The sequence below is a fragment of the Amia ocellicauda genome, chromosome 6 (assembly GCF_036373705.1).
Source record: "Amia ocellicauda isolate fAmiCal2 chromosome 6, fAmiCal2.hap1, whole genome shotgun sequence".
Lineage (NCBI taxonomy): Eukaryota > Metazoa > Chordata > Actinopteri > Amiiformes > Amiidae > Amia > Amia ocellicauda.
Window position 1 is genome coordinate 27,246,808 of NC_089855.1, and position 18,112 is coordinate 27,264,919.

The following is an 18,112-nucleotide window of genomic DNA, read 5'->3' on the forward strand; positions in this document are numbered from 1 at the left end:
CACTCACCCCAGGGAAGCAATGCTCTGTTTGTAACACGGTGACTGAAACTGAATACAATATTGTAAATCAGACTATAATGGCATCTTGTTTTTTTTTTTATATGATCATTCATTTAAATTATTACCCAGTTTAACTGTTGTCCATCACATTGTTACAATGTGTATTTGGACAGATAATTGTACTTTCCATTCCAAATTGTAAAAGCCCACATCTGATCACATGCTTTGAAATTAGTCTGAAAGTCTAAAAAATTGTATGTAAAAAAATATAAAAAAAAAGCTAAAGAATACTTGATGTTGAAGATACAAGTTTCACAGAGTCAGGAATTTCATTATACAACAACAAAGTCATGTTTATTGACTTAACTACTATCAGATGCCTTACTAATTACTAACTTATGCGTTTCTTAAGTAAATGAATGTGACACTCCTCCTAACATTGTTACTGGCACTTAATTATTAAAACTCGGTATTAGATTAGACTAACGTTAAAAATGTGATGTTATTAAAATTAAGCTAAACATGAGCTAAGTAAACACTGTTCCTTCATCCACTGCCACAGGTGAATATAGTCAGCAGTCACAGGCTGTTACACGTTGGCGACGCAGCGAGCGGAGCTCTTGCTTCAGGGTGTCGATAGCCTTGTTCTTGGCCTTCACTGCGGCCTGTGCCTCCTGCAGATCGCGCCCCCTCCAGGCGCTGGGAGGTGCTGCGCTCCGCCGCCAGCCTTTCATCAAGCAGCTCCCTGCTGAACTGCTCCTCCTGCAGCTTCTGCTCCAGCTGGACAATACGGGCCTGCAGCCTGCGTTTCTCCTGCAGGGCCAGGGTACTGCGACACACACAGCACACAGCATTAACACACACACTGCGACACACACAGCACACAGCATTAACACACACACTGCGACACACACAGCACACAGCATTGACACACACACTGCGACACACACAGCACTCAGCATTAACACACACAGCACACAGCATTGACACACACACTGCGACACACACAGCACACAGCATTGACACACACACTGCGACACACACAGCACACAGCATTAACACACACAGCACACAGCATTAACACACACACTGCGACACACACAGCACACAGCATTGACACACACACTGCGACACACACAGCACACAGCATTGACACACACACTGCGACACACACAGCACACAGCATTGACACACACACTGCGACAAACACAGCACACAGCATTGACACACACACTGCGACACACACAGCACACAGCATTGACACACACACTGCGACACACACAGCACACAGCATTAACACACACAGCACACAGCATTGACACACACACTGCGACACACACAGCACACAGCATTGACACACACACTGCGACACACACAGCACACAGCATTAACACACACACTGCGACACACACAGCACACAGCATTGACACACACACTGCGACACACACAGCACACAGCATTAACACACACTGCGACACACAGCACACAGCATTGACACACACACTGCGACACACACAGCACACAGCATTAACACACACTGCGACACACAGCACACAGCATTGACACACAAACTGCGACACACACAGCACACAGCATTAACACACACACTGCGACACACACAGCACACAGCATTAACACACACACTGCGACACACACAGCACACAGCATTGACACACACACTGCGACACACACAGCACACAGCATTAACACACACAGCACACAGCATTGACACACACACTGCGACACACACAGCACACAGCATTGACACACACACTGCGACACACACAGCACACAGCATTGACACACACACTGCGACACACACAGCACACAGCATTAACACACACAGCACACAGCATTAACACACACACTGCGACACACACAGCACACAGCATTGACACACACACTGCGACACACACAGCACACAGCATTGACACACACACTGCGACACACACAGCACACAGCATTGACACACACACTGCGACAAACACAGCACACAGCATTGACACACACACTGCGACACACACAGCACACAGCATTGACACACACAGCACACAGCATTAACACACACAGCACACAGCATTGACACACACACTGCGACACACACAGCACACAGCATTAACACACACACTGCGACACACACAGCACACAGCATTGACACACACACTGCGACACACACAGCACACAGCATTAACACACACTGCGACACACAGCACACAGCATTGACACACAAACTGCGACACACACAGCACACAGCATTAACACACACACTGCGACACACACAGCATTAACACACACTCTGCGACACACACAGCACACAGCATTAACACACACACTGCGACACACACAGCACACAGCATTGACACACACTCTGTGACACACACACACACTGCAGTTCCCTCTCTCACCCCTTGTGGCTGATTTCATCCTGCAGGGCCTCACTGTCCTGCTCGGCCCAGCGCTTTGCCCTCTTTGCTAATGCCAGGTCCTGCAGAGGGAGAGTCACTGTTAGCGACACCCACACAGAGGGGACACAAGCCCACACATGGGGGGACACACCCACACAGGAGGGGGACGGACACACACTTACCTCCTGCAGCTGGATTATCTCAGCCTCCAGGCTCTTGATCTTCCTCTGATAGTCTTTGGCCTGGGCCAGCGTCTCCTCATGGGACAGGCGCGTCTCCTCTAGCTCCTGCTGCACGACCTTCATATGTGCCTGGGGGGGTCAGGGGACGGGAGGGGCGTTAATCTGCTGTTCACAGTCCAGACTGGAGCCAGTGCTGAATGCCCTGTGGAGCCCATTCTGCGCAGCCCTGCGTCTGTGAGTGGTACAGTAGCTGCAGTCTGCGCAGCCCTGCGTCTGTGTGTGAGGTGTTACCTGCAATTTGCACAACTGCTTCAGTGCCTTCTCCCGGCTCTTGTTGGCCAAGTTGAGCTGCTCCTCGAGATCTTTCATACCCAGCTCCAGCTTTCTCTTTGCCGCCAATGCAACAGAGCGCTGCTTCCACTCGCCCTCCAGATCTCTCTCTCTCTCCTGCGCCTGGGGGGCAGAGAAACACAGGCGCACAGATGAATGAACTGCATGACCTGTAGTGTGTGCACAGTTAGGTGTCAAGTGGACAGTGTCCAGTGTGTGTAGTGTACTATACAGTGCGAGTAGCATGTCTGGAGTAAGGTACAGTGTGTAGCGCATGTGTAGAGTATGGTACAGTGTGAGCAGTGAGTGTGTGGAGTAAGGTACAGTGCGAATAGTACGTCTGGAGTAAGGTACAGTGTGTAGCACATGTGTAGAGTATGGTACAGTGTGAGTAGTGAGTGTGTGGAGTTAGGTACAGTGCAAATAGCATGTCTGGAGTAATTTACAGTGTGTAGCGCATGTGTGGAGAATGGTACAGTGTGAGTAGCGAGTGAGCAGCACCTGTTTGAGCAGCTGGTCCTTGCTCTGCACCGTGCGGTCGAACTGGGCCTTCAGCGCCCGCATGTCCGCCTCCAGCTGCAGCTTGGCCTTCTTAGAGGCCTGCAGCTCCTTCTGCAGCTCCTCCACCTGCGGCTTTATCACCTCCAGCTGCTCCTCCATCACCTGACTCTCCATCTGCAGCTCACGCACCTGAGGGGGAGAGGGAGTCGGTGCTGTAGCCAGGGACCCCCCACCCCCAGCGCTGTGCCAGCCCAAGAATAACCACTGGACCCCTCTGCCCCCGTTTCACATTGTCTAGAAATGCCACTGGCTATAGCTGTGTGACAGGCAGGGCTCTGTGTCGGAGCTGCAGCTCCGTCAGTCAGTGTCTGTGTCACAGTGTTGTTTCTGTCAGTATCAGGATTTCAGTCGGTACAGGATCCGTATAACAGTATAATAATGTATGAAATGTGTTGCAATAACTATTACACTCTGGCCCACGCTGTCCTGGGATGAGACCAGGTCCAATTTCAGTGTCAGTAACAGTGTAAATCAGAATAATGAGTGTAATGGTGTAGTAGCACTAATAAGTAGCACTTACGTGTTTGTCAGAGCTGTCCTTGGCCGAGACCAAGTCCTGCATCTCGTCCTGCAGTGCCTTGGTGGCCCGGTCGTGCTTCTTCTGCAGGTAAACCATGTTCTCCAGCTCAAGGGTCAGCGCCAGTACCTGGGCCGCTTTCTCCCGAGCCTCCGCCAAGGCCCGGTCGCGCTCCTCTGCATAGAGACTTGAGATCTGACACTTCTCCTCCACTGTTTGCTGTGAGAAGGGAGGAGAATCCAGAGTGAAATCAGTGTATACAGGTGTGTGTTTACCTGCTCAAACTGCTCTGCTTGGTCTCCAGGCTGTGTCAGTGTATATATGCAGGTGCATACAGGTGTATACCCAGCGCCAATCTTTACCTGATCTGAACTCTTGTGCTTGGGCATTTACCTGACGAAACTTCCTGTGCTTCTTCTGCAGGTTGAAGACTGTCTGCTGCAGGTGGTCCTGGTGCCCTAGGCTGGCGTCCAGCTCTTTCTGTAGCCGTGCCCGGCGCTGGCCCAGCTTGTCATAGGCAGTGCTTTTCTCCTCCAGCTGCAGGAACGCCCCCTCCAGCTCCTTCTGCACTCGCCGCTGGGCCTGCTCTGCAGCGCGCAGAGAGTCAGCGCCCTCCTTCAGCTTCTTCTGCATCTCTGCCAGCTGGATGGAGGGGATAGAGAGGCGAGAGGTAATCAACAGCAAAGCCTTCACTGGACAGGGAGGAAGAGGAAGAGCCTCACGGGGTGATGGGGCAAGCAGGACATCTCTGTCACTGTAGACAGAAGGGGGGACAGGGACACACACCTGTGACTGCAGGGTGACCACCTGCTTCTCCACTCTCCCCTTGGCCCCCTGCTCATCCTCCAGCTGCTCTCTCAGGCTGTGCTGCTCAATCTCCAGCTGACGCAGACGAGTGGAGACTTTCAGTTTCTGGCGCATCTCCACATTCAGCAGCTCCTGTAAGAGGGGTTTTTGTACAGATCCAACAGTGTCAGAGTACACACACTCATTTACATACAGATGTGCAGTGTTTTACAGTACTGTGCTGTGATGGTACCTGGACATCCAGCACAGCGTTCACAGTGTCCAGCTGCGACTGAGAGGGAGAGAGGCGGGACAGACCAGTCATCCAGACGCCCCACGTAGACAGTGCCACGCAGACAGCCTTCAGACAGCGCACCCCTCAGACAGCCCTCCCCCCCACTCACCTGCAGTTTGATGTTGCGGTCCGCCAGCTCGGCCCCGTGCCTCTCACTCTCACTGTGTTTGAGCTGCAGCTCGCTCAGCTGGGTCTGGGCCTTCTTTCTTCGCGCCTCCAAGTCGCCTCTCCCTTGCAGCAGCGCTTGCAGCTCAATCGCCAGCTCATTGAGCTTGGCCTCCAGGGTCTGCTTTGCTTGCTCCAACGACACTGTGTTCTGGGGGGAGAGAGTCAGAGGCCGCGTCACGGGCCGCCAGCGCCGCACAGACTGTCGGTGATACACGGCGCCCGCCCACTGCGCCCACACTGCGGTACAGCACGCTGTCACATGCGCTGCACAGACTACAGCACTGATGCTCTGGACACACCATGTATAGCACGGGTCACAGCTGTAATGACTCGAGGCAATGCTCATAATACCTGACTCAGCACACCACATACTCCCAGACATGCACTGTCAGACCGGACCGCTCAGAAACACACTTTACACATGACGGACACACTGGAAAACAAAAAAACACCCCCTTCCCCATGTCCCCTGACCTTCATAAGGGTGTTGTTCTGATCCTCCAGCACCCCAACACCCTCCTCCACTTTCTTCAGCTTGACCTCCATGGCCACCATCTCCAGCTGCAGATTCTGCCGTGCAGCTTTCTCCTCATCCAGCTGCTGCTCCAGGTCCTGTGAGAGAGAGAGAGAGAGAGAGAGAGAGAGACAAGTCAGAGAGAGACAGCAGGAACGCACAGAGACGCACACAGTCAGTGAGGGTCTCAGTGGCACCTCACCGAAATTGTCTGCTGCATCTTCTTGTTCTCACTGTGCAGCTGGGCGGCGCACTTCCACTCCTCGTCCTTCATGGCCGCGTGCTGCTGCCGCCGCCGAGCGAACACCCTACAAGAGACCGCGTCAATGTGTCATCATGGTGGAAGTAGTAATGACAAGCAGCGTTACTCCAGTGCTACTACACCGTTACTGCTGTGCGTACCTGCGGGCTAAGTGTCCGCAGCACCGGGCCTGGAAGCCAATGATGATGTCTGTGATCTTCTCGTCGCGCTTCTCCTCCAGGTTGGCCAGGAGCCCAGCCCGGAAGAACACCTTAGTGTGCCCGATCTGGAACTGACTGGGGTCTAGCTTTAGTTCCTGAAGCTGGGAGAGAGTGGGAGTTATCATCGGGGACACAGGTCAGGGAACAACAGGGAACAGGTGAGCAGACAAGGAGAGAGACACGGGGAGTTGCAACCTCACCATGAGCACACAGGCCTGCTTCTCATCCATGAAGTCCTTGGCGACGGTGCTGGGAGTGAGGATCTGGTACCTGAGAGAGGGAGGGAGTGTTAGTGTCGGTCAGCATGCGTCGGACAGCGTGTCAAGTGTCGGTCAGCATGCGTCGGACAACACGTTACCTCTGTCTGAACTCCTGGAAGACGATCCGGTTGGGGAAGCCCTCCCTGCAGATCCGGATGCCCTCCAGTACCCCGTTACAGCCCAGCTGGTGCAGCACCAGGTGGGGATCCAGCTTTCCGGCCTGGGGGGGCAGAGCGCTTGGTCAGACTGCGCATGGGTTGTCTACAGCATCCATCAGTGTGTGCAGCAGTGTTCAGTGCGAGACATGTGCCTGTAGACCCGACTCAGGGGCCCTGGCTCGGGTTGGTGATGCAGTGTTCTAGGCTAGTGACAGGTGAGTGTGTGAGCGTTGTGTGTGCGTACCTGCTTCTCGTGGTTGGGGATGATGCAACGCACGTAGTGGGGCTTGGTGTCGCTCAGTGTGGCCAAGAGTTTTGCCAGTTGCTCCTTGTAGAGCTGCCCCACCGTGCGGAACATGCCCTTGCGGTTCTTAAATGCGCCGGCAACCATATCCAGCCCCACGGTCGGGTCCACTGAGAGAGAGAGAGAGTGGGGGGGATAAACACACTGTCATTCTTGGTTCTACTGCAAGCGATACATTGAACTGCAGAAACTCTACAGACACTCGTCTCTGGGACTCAGTGTCCGTGTGGCTGTGTAGCTGTCAGTGTGTCACAAATACATTCAGACAAAACTTTCAGATTATTGTGACTCCATATCAGGAGCACAGAGGAGGCAGAACAAGGGAGACGGCGAGAGCAGAAACCGAAAACTAGTATCCGAGTCAGGAATGAAGAATGGGGAAAAGAGAGAGAAAGAAAAAGAGAGAGAGAGACCAACAGATTTCAAGAGGAGGAGAGGGGAGGAGAAATTAACAGAGGAGGGACAGAGGGATAGTGACAGGCACAGAGAGGGAAGAAGAGACCACAACAGCAGGGGGAGAAAAATGCAGAGTGAAAAACAGATATCAAAACAACAAGAGAGAGAGGAGAGCATGTAGTGGGAATCTCTGACCTATAGCTGAAACCTGAAACCAGAAGTGCCTGGACAATAGCAGCACAGAAAACCTGTGAGACACACACTCACACACACACACAGGACCTGTGACATGAACACACACACACACACACACCACTCTCTCCACTCCCTTCTCTCACCATCTCTCCAGAGCTCAGAGACGAACTTGGCTGAAGACTGCTGGAGCAGCGTGGCCACATTGCCGTTCAAAGGGTTCATGTTCTTCTTCAACCACTCGTCTGCCTTGTAGTCAACCTGCGAGAGAGAAGGAGGGGGTGGAGAGTCAGCGTGTACACAGGTTACTGCAGTACATGCATCACACTGCCTGCAAAGTGCATGTGTGTTTGTGTGTGTGTGTGTGTGTGTGTGGGCGTGCTCGCCAGTGTGTCACCTTGCCAGCATAGTGGCTGATACTGAAGTCAGCCTTGTCCTTCAGTTTCTTGGGCTTGAGGAACTTGGGGTGGCTGCCCTGCTGCTGGATGACTTTGTCCACGAAGGAGCGGTCAGTGGTCTTGGGCAGTAAGCACTCATCGTCCAACAATGCCAGGATGCCCGGGGGATTGGCCTGGGGGGGCAGGGTTAATAGTAAGTAATGAGAGAGAGAGAGAGAGAAAGAGGGAGAGAGAGAGAGACAGGCACACACACAGGGGACACACACACACACGGGGACAGTCTGGTTGTTCTCACTGGCTTCTCGATGAGGTCGATGCAGGGCTGCAGGTCCAGACCAAAGTCGATGAAGCTCCACTCAATGCCCTCACGCTCGTACTCCTCCTGCTCCTGGACGAACGTGGTGTGATTGAAGAGCTGCTGCAGCTTCTCATTGCTGAAATTGATGCAAAGCTGCTCGAAGGAGTTCAGCTGCAGAGGGAGAGAGAGTTAACACTCGCTCGCCTTCACCGGCCATCAGTAAGTAACAATAAGTCGAGTAGTATGAGAATAATGACAGGGCTGCCTTGCCCACTGTCCATCTGTCCCCCATCACTGCTTCCCCACCTCCTTCAAATCTTTGACTCCACTCCACACTTTCAAGTCTCTATACCGCTCCCACCCCACCCCACCCCCCTACCTCGAAGATCTCGAAGCCGGCGATGTCCAGGATGCCGATGAAGGAGGCGCCCTGTCGCTTGGTCATGTCCAGCATCTTGTTGATGTGCGTGACCAGCCAGTGGATCACATGCTTGTATGTGGCTGTAGCCAGCACCTCCACCGCAAATTCTGCCTGCTCCTTGGTCTGTGTCTTCAGGATGTACTGCTGGCCCACCTTGATGCGGGGGCACAGGATGGCATGGGTGAAGTCCGTCACATTCATGCCCATCAGGTGGCACACCTTCTGAGTGGCTGAAGGGAGAGGGAGAATAATGGAGAGACGCACTGCGGGAAACACACACGCTGCACTGGGAGAAGGAAGGGGGACACAACGCAGGGCTGTAACACTTAATATAAAAATACCAACTGCGGGAAATGGAGAGGGCAATGCGAGTGTCGGGTACCTGTGTCGTCAGGCATGTAGGCCTGGTCAGAGTCACGCCTCTTCATGAACTTAATGTTGCCCAGCTGGAGCACAGCGGACAACACTTTCAACAGCCCTGAGAGAGAGGGAGGGAGAGAGAGAGAGAGAGAGAGAGGGGGACAGAATCACTATACATTCAACACAAAACCAACAGAATGGAAACAAATACAGACAAGCAGCTGTTCATAGGGACGGAGGGCTACAGAGACCCGAGAGGCAAGGACAGACAAGACAGACTCACCGATCTGGTCATCCTCTGAGATACCCATGATTTTCATGGCATCCATGGTCTCCAGGAACAGCTCCCCGTCCTGCTGGCCCGGGATCATCACGCTGCCACTGGACAGGAAGCGGTAGTCACTGTAATGTTCCAGGAACAGCTCCGCTGGAGAGAGAGAGAGAGACAGAGAGGTTAATACACATTGACAGAAAGAGGGGATGAAAACACACTGACAGACCAGCTCCACAGAAGGGGCTCCCAGAGACAGACACTCACAGCGCAGTTCGTCCTCGGCTCCAGCCAGCATGTAGTAGAAAATGTGGAACGTGCGCTCATCCTTTGCCTGGCGGATCACTCGTGACTTTTCCAGCAGGTCTGCGCAGGAGTCAGGGACACAACGACACCGACAAAACTGCCCGACACACCGTCAACAGAACCGCACCCCTCCGCACGACCTACCCAACCCATACCGCACCCCACCACAACAATCACACACCCCCACCCAATCCACATACTAGCGACACACTCTACCCACATCAGACAGTTATTACTGTGTTATTACTGTGCTGTGACAGAAAGGATACAGGTCTCGATGTTGGCTCCCACGATGTAGCCGTTCACATCAAAGTTGATCCTGATGAACTTCCCCTGCAGAGAAAGGGCATTTACTGAGCAGCACTGAACACACAGACGCTGGAGGGGCACTAATTAGTCAGAGAAGCTGCAGGACTCACGAAGCGGGAAGAGTTGTCGTTCTTCCCAGTCTTGGCATTGCCGAACGCCTCCAGGATGGGGTTGGCCTGCAGCAGCTGCCTCTCCAGCTCCCCTTGGTCTTTCTTGGTCTTGGGAGAGGAGGCGATGTGAGTCAGGTACTGTATCACTTTCTTGGTGTTCTCTGTCTTCCCCGCGCCAGACTCCCCTCTGAGGGAAGGAGAAGGAGATGGAGAGAGAGAAAAGAGCAAGACCACATTAACACATCATCACACTGTTTAGAAGTTGACATTGTCAGTCTGTGAGTCGGTCAGTGCATCCGTCTGTCTGTCAGTGTCCAGATCAAAGAGGAAGTCAGACTTACGTGCACAGGATGGACTGGTTCTTGCGATCTGAGGGAGAGAGTTAATACACAGTGTCAGTGTGCATGCAAGGCTGTGAGTGTGTCTCTCCTCTATTCTGAAACAGGAAGTCCAGACACCACAGGCAGGAAGTTCATATCCAGTGATTTGGGCTGTGAGGAATTAAGCCCGCATTTAGACAAGCTAACGAGGATTAGGAGCCCTAACGAGCAGAGAGCATGATTCTGCCAGGTACAGCTGCCCTCCCTGCTCCACCAGGGGCACAGTGACAACACAGTGTGCAGTGTAGTGACATTGTGTAGCACAGACATTGTGCAGTCTGACAGTGTTAACCTATATCAGACAGCGGATGGACGGTGACTGTGTAGTACAGTAAGTGTGCAGCGTGTAGCAGTGTGCAGCAGTGTGCACTAGTGTGTTACCCTGCACCATGCTGCAGTAGGCCGTGTCGGTGATGGCATAGATGTGGGGGGGCACATCGTGTCTCTTCTTGCCCTTATACATCTCCACCATGTCCGCAGAATAGATCGGCAGGGTCTTATAGGGGTTGATCACCACACAGAACAGTCCAGAGTACGTCTGCAGAGAGAGAGATACATTCATTCATTAACACACAGGGGAGAGTGAGAGAGCATCATCTAACTTCCTGTTAATTCCTAATGGACACACAACTCCAAGTGTGTTTGTGCATGTGTCCCTGTGTGTGTCCCGTCAGCACGCTGCCCCCCCCCACCGCAACGCCCCCTGCCCGACTCACATAGATGAGGCCAGAGTTGTAGCGCTCCTTCAGGTTGTGCAGGACAGAGGCCTCGTTCAGACAGGGCAGCTCGGCCATGTCTTCCACCTTGGTGAACTTGGGCGGGTTCATCTTCTGGATGCTGTCCTTGTTGACGCACACCTTCCTGCCGCTCGCCACCAACACCACCACGGCCTCCTCGCCCCGCTCCTCCAGCACTCTCCCCGCCTCGAACCCATTGTGTTGTGATGCCACCCACACCAGCTTCTTGGCGGCCCAGCTGGCCTGCACCAGCGGGCAGCTGATCAGGTTGTGGTCCACTTTCAGGAACTTGTCCTCGTCTCGCTGTACCATGGCAACTGGTAAAAGCTGAGGGAGAGAGGAGGGGTTAATACTGCACTTGGGGGGTGGGTTGATGGTGCACTGAGAGACAGGGAGGAGGAGAGACACACTGCCTGTACTGAAAAGTTGCAGATTAACACAGCCAGGGAGAGGGGTGTTAGTGATGTTTGGTTCTGAACACAGATTTTGTCTTTCAATCTCATGTTACTGAATTACAAATGGAACACTGAAATTGCGTTCTGTTGATGTTTTATTTTAAAACACTGAAACTCAGAATCAGTGATTGTAAGGTGACATTGGTTTTATGTTGGGAAATATTTGTAATTAAAATAAACATAACAGATATGATGTACATTTTTAAGAGATGGAATTCCCAGAATCCCAATAAATTGTAAAAAAAAAAGAAATTACAGTAAAAGTAAAAATATTTTACTAAGAAGTGGTATGACATTTTCAACATTTTCCCAAGCATACATAGAGTACTCTTTCAATGATCCTCATTATTGCACACGGTGAGCTCAGATCTAATATGTAGGCCTGGATGTCTCTACATCAGGGGTTTGATCATAGTACATTTTATTATGATTATAATGATTATTATTGCCAGAATACATTTAGTGAATGTTTTACTGTTGTTTTTTCATGTACAATCAGATGTCAACTACTTGTTCAGGGATGGCTAAACACATTTCAGATTAGGCTACCTACACTCGTACAATAAATGGTGCAATACAGAACCAAAAAGGGATCCGTGGCTCCCTTCATAAATGGCCCTAAAAAAGGTTCCATATTGAACCATTTTCTGAAGCTCTGGGGTAGAAACCCTAGAGGTTCCACAGCATGGAACCAGGTTTGGTGCTGTTTGTGAAACACCCTCTTCACCCATAAAAGCTGAAGTATAAAATACATTTGCTTAATTTGAACCCACTTTTAATGAAAAATAAAATGTGATATTGTTATTATTATTGTTGTATACACAACAGTATAAGATTGAACTCTACTGAACTACTGAAATTAGTGACTTTAAAATGGAAATTGACAAACACACAACTACAGTACACACAACAGCATATGGAAAGTTGTATTATACCCAATTTGAGGTATTTGAATTTCAATAATAACATGTAGTGAAAGTGATGAGTTGTAACAATTGTACATATTGCACTGTGCACAACAGCTGTTGTACACACAAACACAAGAGTGCATTGAGCCACTGAAATAATACTACTAATAATAATACTAGCAATAGTAAGTATAGCCTACTACAACTTCTTATACATTTAGACATCAATAGTATCCAGTAAAGTTGTGCTGGAATGAACGGCTCCCCAATTGAGGTGATGTTGACACTTGTTTGTCTGATGAAATGCACAGAGATCCGCCACTGCAGCTGGTACTATGTCACCTTACTGCTCAGAAGTCGCTTTTCAGTTTGATTTGATTTGTAATCGTTGTTGATCAACAGTTTTTACAAAAATGAAGCGCCGAGAGTCGTCGCTTTTAATATCATGAGAGCATACATTGTAGATCGACATACCCCTCTAGTGGACGTTTTGTACGCTTGGGAAAATGTTGAAAATATTGAACCACCGCTAATGTATCTGCTGTCGCTTCCCTTCAGCAGAGAGACGGGTATTGAGCAGCAATTGATTTTTAGTTTATTCCTGTACGGACAGAAGACAGTGCTCAGTTCACAGAAAGACAATACAAAACCTAGTATATCACTCGAAAACAGATTTTTTTTAAACCAAGCTATCTTACAGTCTTTGTATCATATTTCCATATACTGAAATACCGGAGAACACTAACCTCAATCTCAGTTGAAATAACAGTAAAAAGCTCTGGAAACACCTACGCTTTCAACAAATTATTGGAATGTCAGATTTCCCTTTGATACGTATACGTAGGACTTTACGTCATAATGTAGTGCAGTGTTCTGGAACCTCCTTCGCAGGGCTTATTATCTCCCACTAGGATTTTTCACAACGTGAAAACTTTTTGATTTCTCTTCTAATTCTGATGATCGATTATAAAAGTGCATCGTCGCTAATGGCAAAGTTACATTTTTTTCCCTCTTATATAGCCTTTTGTCAGTCTAGCCCCTCCATTTAGACCCTACCATCAGCCCACAGGTGCAACAAAAGAAACATTCAAAACATACATCAATATCCCCAAACATAACTACTCCCAAAAATATATTCTTTACATGAACATAACGAATCTATGATCCTACATCACCTTTATATGAAAAAGATAGAAAGTATCAATTACAAAATAAACTACCACAAACAGAATGGAAAATCAATTATTCTTTTTCCTGAATAAAAACGGCCACTAGGTAACATATAACAGCAAATATTCTGCTTCATTACATTTGTGTGCCAGGCAAAGATCTGTGTATAAATCAAGAAAATAATCTGCAGTGTCCCTTTTCTATTTTAATGTACAATGCAATGTTGAATCACTATTGCGTCTGTTGTGATTCAAACTCCAATTTTTAATAAATCAGGGGAGAAAAAAAACATTTTGTAGGAACAATTGTAATGGTTTTAGATATGTACTAGTTTTCTTAAACGAGGAAAAGTATGTCCAGGTTGTTTTTACAGGCAAGCTGTAAAATTGCTGCAAATACATTGTGTAATGCATGCAAATTGGGTTTCACTTGCTCTCGGCAGCTTCCATATTCTAGTAGCACTCAGTAACTAGGCAATGCTTTTATTATTATTATTATTATTATTATTATTATTATTATTATTATTATTATTATTATTATTATATGGAGAAGTATAAATAATGCTTCAAGTACTTGAAAAATACTAAGGATTAAAACTCGAGTAAACTGACAGAAAGAAATTCACATCTTCCAATGGGACCATGTTTTTGGCTTTTGTTGTCTACATTTCTATGACTTTAGTTGCTTTAAAACAGGAAGCAAAAATAATGATATAGGCATTTACAACTTTTTTATTCTAATATGTGAACCCTCCATTGATAGGGTGGTTATCTGGAAACTCATGTCATTTACAGTAATATGTCTGCAGCAATGCATGTGAAGATACACATGCATGTCTTTACAAGTACTGTACAGACCTGTGCAATGTTGAACCTGATGTTACTGCTCTGTCTTTACCCAACTGTGTACCACTTGTCAAAAACAAAAAGGGGCAAAATGTATACTAAAAAAAATGTATACTAAAGTAAACTATCGAAAAACAATTCTACATACTTCGATATCCACAGTGCAGGCATATTAAGACCATGATGACAATAATTAGTAAAAATATTTCATTATGAACTCAAAATGTGGGGAAAGGCAGAAATCAATTAAGAAGCAAATTACACTCAGAAACAAATAAAAAGCTCTGTGACTATAAGCTTGGCTTTAGTAGCAAAAATGTATGTCATAGGGAATTGGGATTGTAGTGTTGAAAGATGCGACTTTGGCATTTTTAATTGCCAGTCTTGTTAGTAAATGTGGTCTCCATTACATAAAAGCCAGTATATTAAAAATTGAAATTGTTAATGAGTTTACAGTATAACTAGCAAAAAAAAGTGGTTTCTGAAAACCATATGCAAATAGCTATAAAACTAGCCAGATGAGCTGAATGGTCTCAAGCTCTAATATTGTTCACAGAGCATTACGTCTCCCTGTGTGTTAGTACAACTGGTAAAATAACATGCGATTTCTAGACCTGAGGTCCTATTTCTTTTACAGTTAAAGTTTGAAATCGCACTGTTGTCAAGATGTCTTCTCTCCTGCACTGTGGTTTTGGATATGGGGGAGCAGAACTTAATGGACGAAAAGCTGGTTACAATATGTGCAGACTGTGATGATTTAAACCATCACTCAGAAAAGTAAAACGATTCAATATTTCTGAACTAGTATGGAAAAAATAAATACATAATACAAATCCCAGGACCCAATAGAACAACCCTCCAATGAGTTTTAAAGTAATACAAATGGAAATTATTATGTTATCATGTTCTATTATTTGTAACCCCTTCAGATTCATGGCTTTAATTATATTTTGATCTGGCTATGTTTTTTGTTGCATAAATGTACAGTGGACGCTAACTTTAGGAAGTGCTTTGACATTAAAAACTTGCAGAAGGTTACATGGTAACAAAGGTGGTTTATTCAAATATTTTGAAAAGAATATCCAAGATTGATCTATAGCAAAAGGAAAATTAAATTGCTTAATATATTAAATAAAAACAGAAATGAAAACTCTGTGTAAATGGAAGCATCTATTGGTACAGTGCATCACACTAACGATTCAAATTGTAAGAACTCAAACCTAAATTGTACATTGTAATGTGTACTTTGATGTGTTTGATTATAATTTGAGATGTTGTCTACATGCCATAAAAAAAGAAAAGTGTGGGGAGAGAGAGAGAGATGGAGGGAGACTGTGTGTGAACCCCTGAGTGTTGTCACTGGCGGGACATTAATATGGAATGTGAGTCAGTCTTTGTGTTTTTGGTTTTATTGCATGTGTGGTGTTTTTAACGTGTTCACTATACACTCACCTAAAGGATTATTAGGAACACCATACTAATACTGTGTTTGACCCCCTTTGGCCTTCAGAACTGCCTTAATTCTACGTGGCATTGATTCAACAAGGTGCTGAAAGCATTCTTTAGAAATGTTGGCCCATATTGATAGGATTGCATCTTGCAGTTGATGGAGATTTGTGGGATGCACATCCAGGGCACGAAGCTCCCGTTCCACCACATCCCAAAGATGCTCTATTGGGTTGAGATCTGGTGACTGTGGGGGCCAGTTTAGTACAGTGAACTCATTGTCATGTTCAAGAAACCAATTTGAAATGATTCGACCTTTGTGACATGGTGCATTATCCTGCTGGAAGTAGCCATCAGAGGATGGGTACATGGTGGTCATAAAGGGATGGACATGGTCAGAAACAATGCTCAGGTAGGCCGTGGCATTTAAACGATGCCCAATTGGCACTAAGGGGCTTAAAGTGTGCCAAGAAAACATCCCCCACACCATTACACCACCACCACCACCAGCCTGCACAGTGGTAACAAGGCATGATGGATCCATGTTCTCATTCTGTTTACGCCAAATTCTGACTCTACCATCTGAATGTCTCAACAGAAATCGAGACTCATCAGACCAGGCAACATTTTTCCAGTCTTCAACTGTCCAATTTTGGTGAGCTTGTGCAAATTGTAGCCTCTTTTTCCTATTTGTAGTGGAGATGAGTGGTACCCGGTGGGGTCTTCTGCTGTTGTAGCCCATCCGCCTCAAGGTTGTACGTGTTGTGGCTTCACAAATGCTTTGCTGCATACCTCGGTTGTAACGAGTGGTTATTTCAGTCAAAGTTGCTCTTCTATCAGCTTGAATCAGTCGGCCCATTCTCCTCTGACCTCTAGCATCAACAAGGCATTTTCGCCCACAGGACTGCCGCATACTGGATGTTTTTCCCTTTTCACACCATTCTTTGTAAACCCTAGAAATGGTAGTGCGTGAAAATCCCAGTAACTGAGCAGATTGTGAAATACTCAGACCGGCCCGTCTGGCACCAACAACCATGCCACGCTCAAAATTGCTTAAATCACCTTTCTTTCCCATTCAGACATTCAGTTTGGAGTTCAGGAGATTGTCTTGACCAGGACCACACCCCTAAATGCATTGAAGCAACTGCCATGTGATTGGTTGGTTAGATAATTGCATTAATGAGAAATTGAACAGGTGTTCCTAATAATCCTTTAGGTGAGTGTACACATTCAATATATACTCGCCAAGCGCCAGCGCTAATTAGGAAGTATCGCGAGAGTCCGGGGATAAAAGCGCGCAGGTGACGCACAGGAGGCGGGTCGTGGAAAAGGCAGCGGCGCCGCGGCGGGACAGAGACAGAGACAGAGACAGAGACAGAGACAGAGACAGAGACAGAGACAGAGGCAGAGACAGAGACAGAGACAGAGACAGAGACAGAGACGAGAGACGAGCCCAGCGATCACAGGCGGCTGAGACACTGTGTTGATGGTTAACCCTATAAAAGGCGTCTTCTTGCGCGTTACGCACAGGTATCTGCAATTCTTCATGGCGCGGCGTGTTTCTTATCGTGTTTTGGTTGTTAATTTCACGGGTTTATTTCACACGTGTTTAGTCTGAGAGAAGAGGATGATAGTTGAACTCCCCAAACCAAACGCGCATGCGCACCGCGGCACACAGTGCACAATAAGTCACATGACAACACATCTTTCGGTTCCATATACACAGCACTACACTAACCCACAGCTCCCTTTGATGCACTCAATTATAGCCAGTCCGCGCTTGCCATCTACCGACACAGACGTGTAACTGAATAGCTTGCAAACATAAAGATGGCTGTTAACGTATTGGCATGGCTGCACTGAGCCGATCTGTCTAACCAGCTTCACTAGCAATATCCGCCGCGCATTAAAAACACTCCGCGGCGGCAGCGGCGACAGTCACGTCTCACCTACACGCGCATGCCTAGTGCTGCTCTCTGCTGAAGACTCGCCACTCGCTTCTGCCATGTTTGTGCTGGCGATGCTCTCCTCACAACACGTGTTTGTGTTTTTAGTAGAAAGGCTAGAAAAGCCCGACTGTCCATCTCGCACAGCTGCACATATTTCTGACGTCACTAGTGTCGCTGCGGACTGTACTGCTCAGCAGCGCCGCCTGCGGGAGGGAGGGC

The 18,112-nt window shown here is 48.0% G+C and overlaps 1 protein-coding gene across 1 annotated transcript; it reads right to left on the minus strand.

Annotated features, from left to right (window-relative positions):
- Positions 1-439: 439 nt before the first annotated feature.
- Positions 440-11,432, minus strand: LOC136751261 (myosin-9-like). Its single transcript, XM_066706707.1, is given in 29 exon segments — positions 440-681; positions 683-829; positions 2,406-2,485; positions 2,588-2,716; positions 2,879-3,040; positions 3,419-3,607; positions 3,999-4,214; positions 4,389-4,637; positions 4,782-4,982; positions 5,035-5,073; positions 5,186-5,392; positions 5,719-5,856; positions 5,961-6,066; positions 6,161-6,321; positions 6,421-6,490; positions 6,579-6,700; positions 6,883-7,052; positions 7,677-7,791; positions 7,928-8,101; positions 8,224-8,397; positions 8,606-8,877; positions 9,030-9,125; positions 9,291-9,434; positions 9,546-9,644; positions 9,854-9,917; positions 10,004-10,190; positions 10,345-10,372; positions 10,765-10,921; positions 11,100-11,432. Coding segments are annotated over 29 exon segments (4,338 nt in total). The 3' UTR covers positions 440-572.
- Between the last annotated feature and the right edge of the window lie 6,680 nt (positions 11,433-18,112).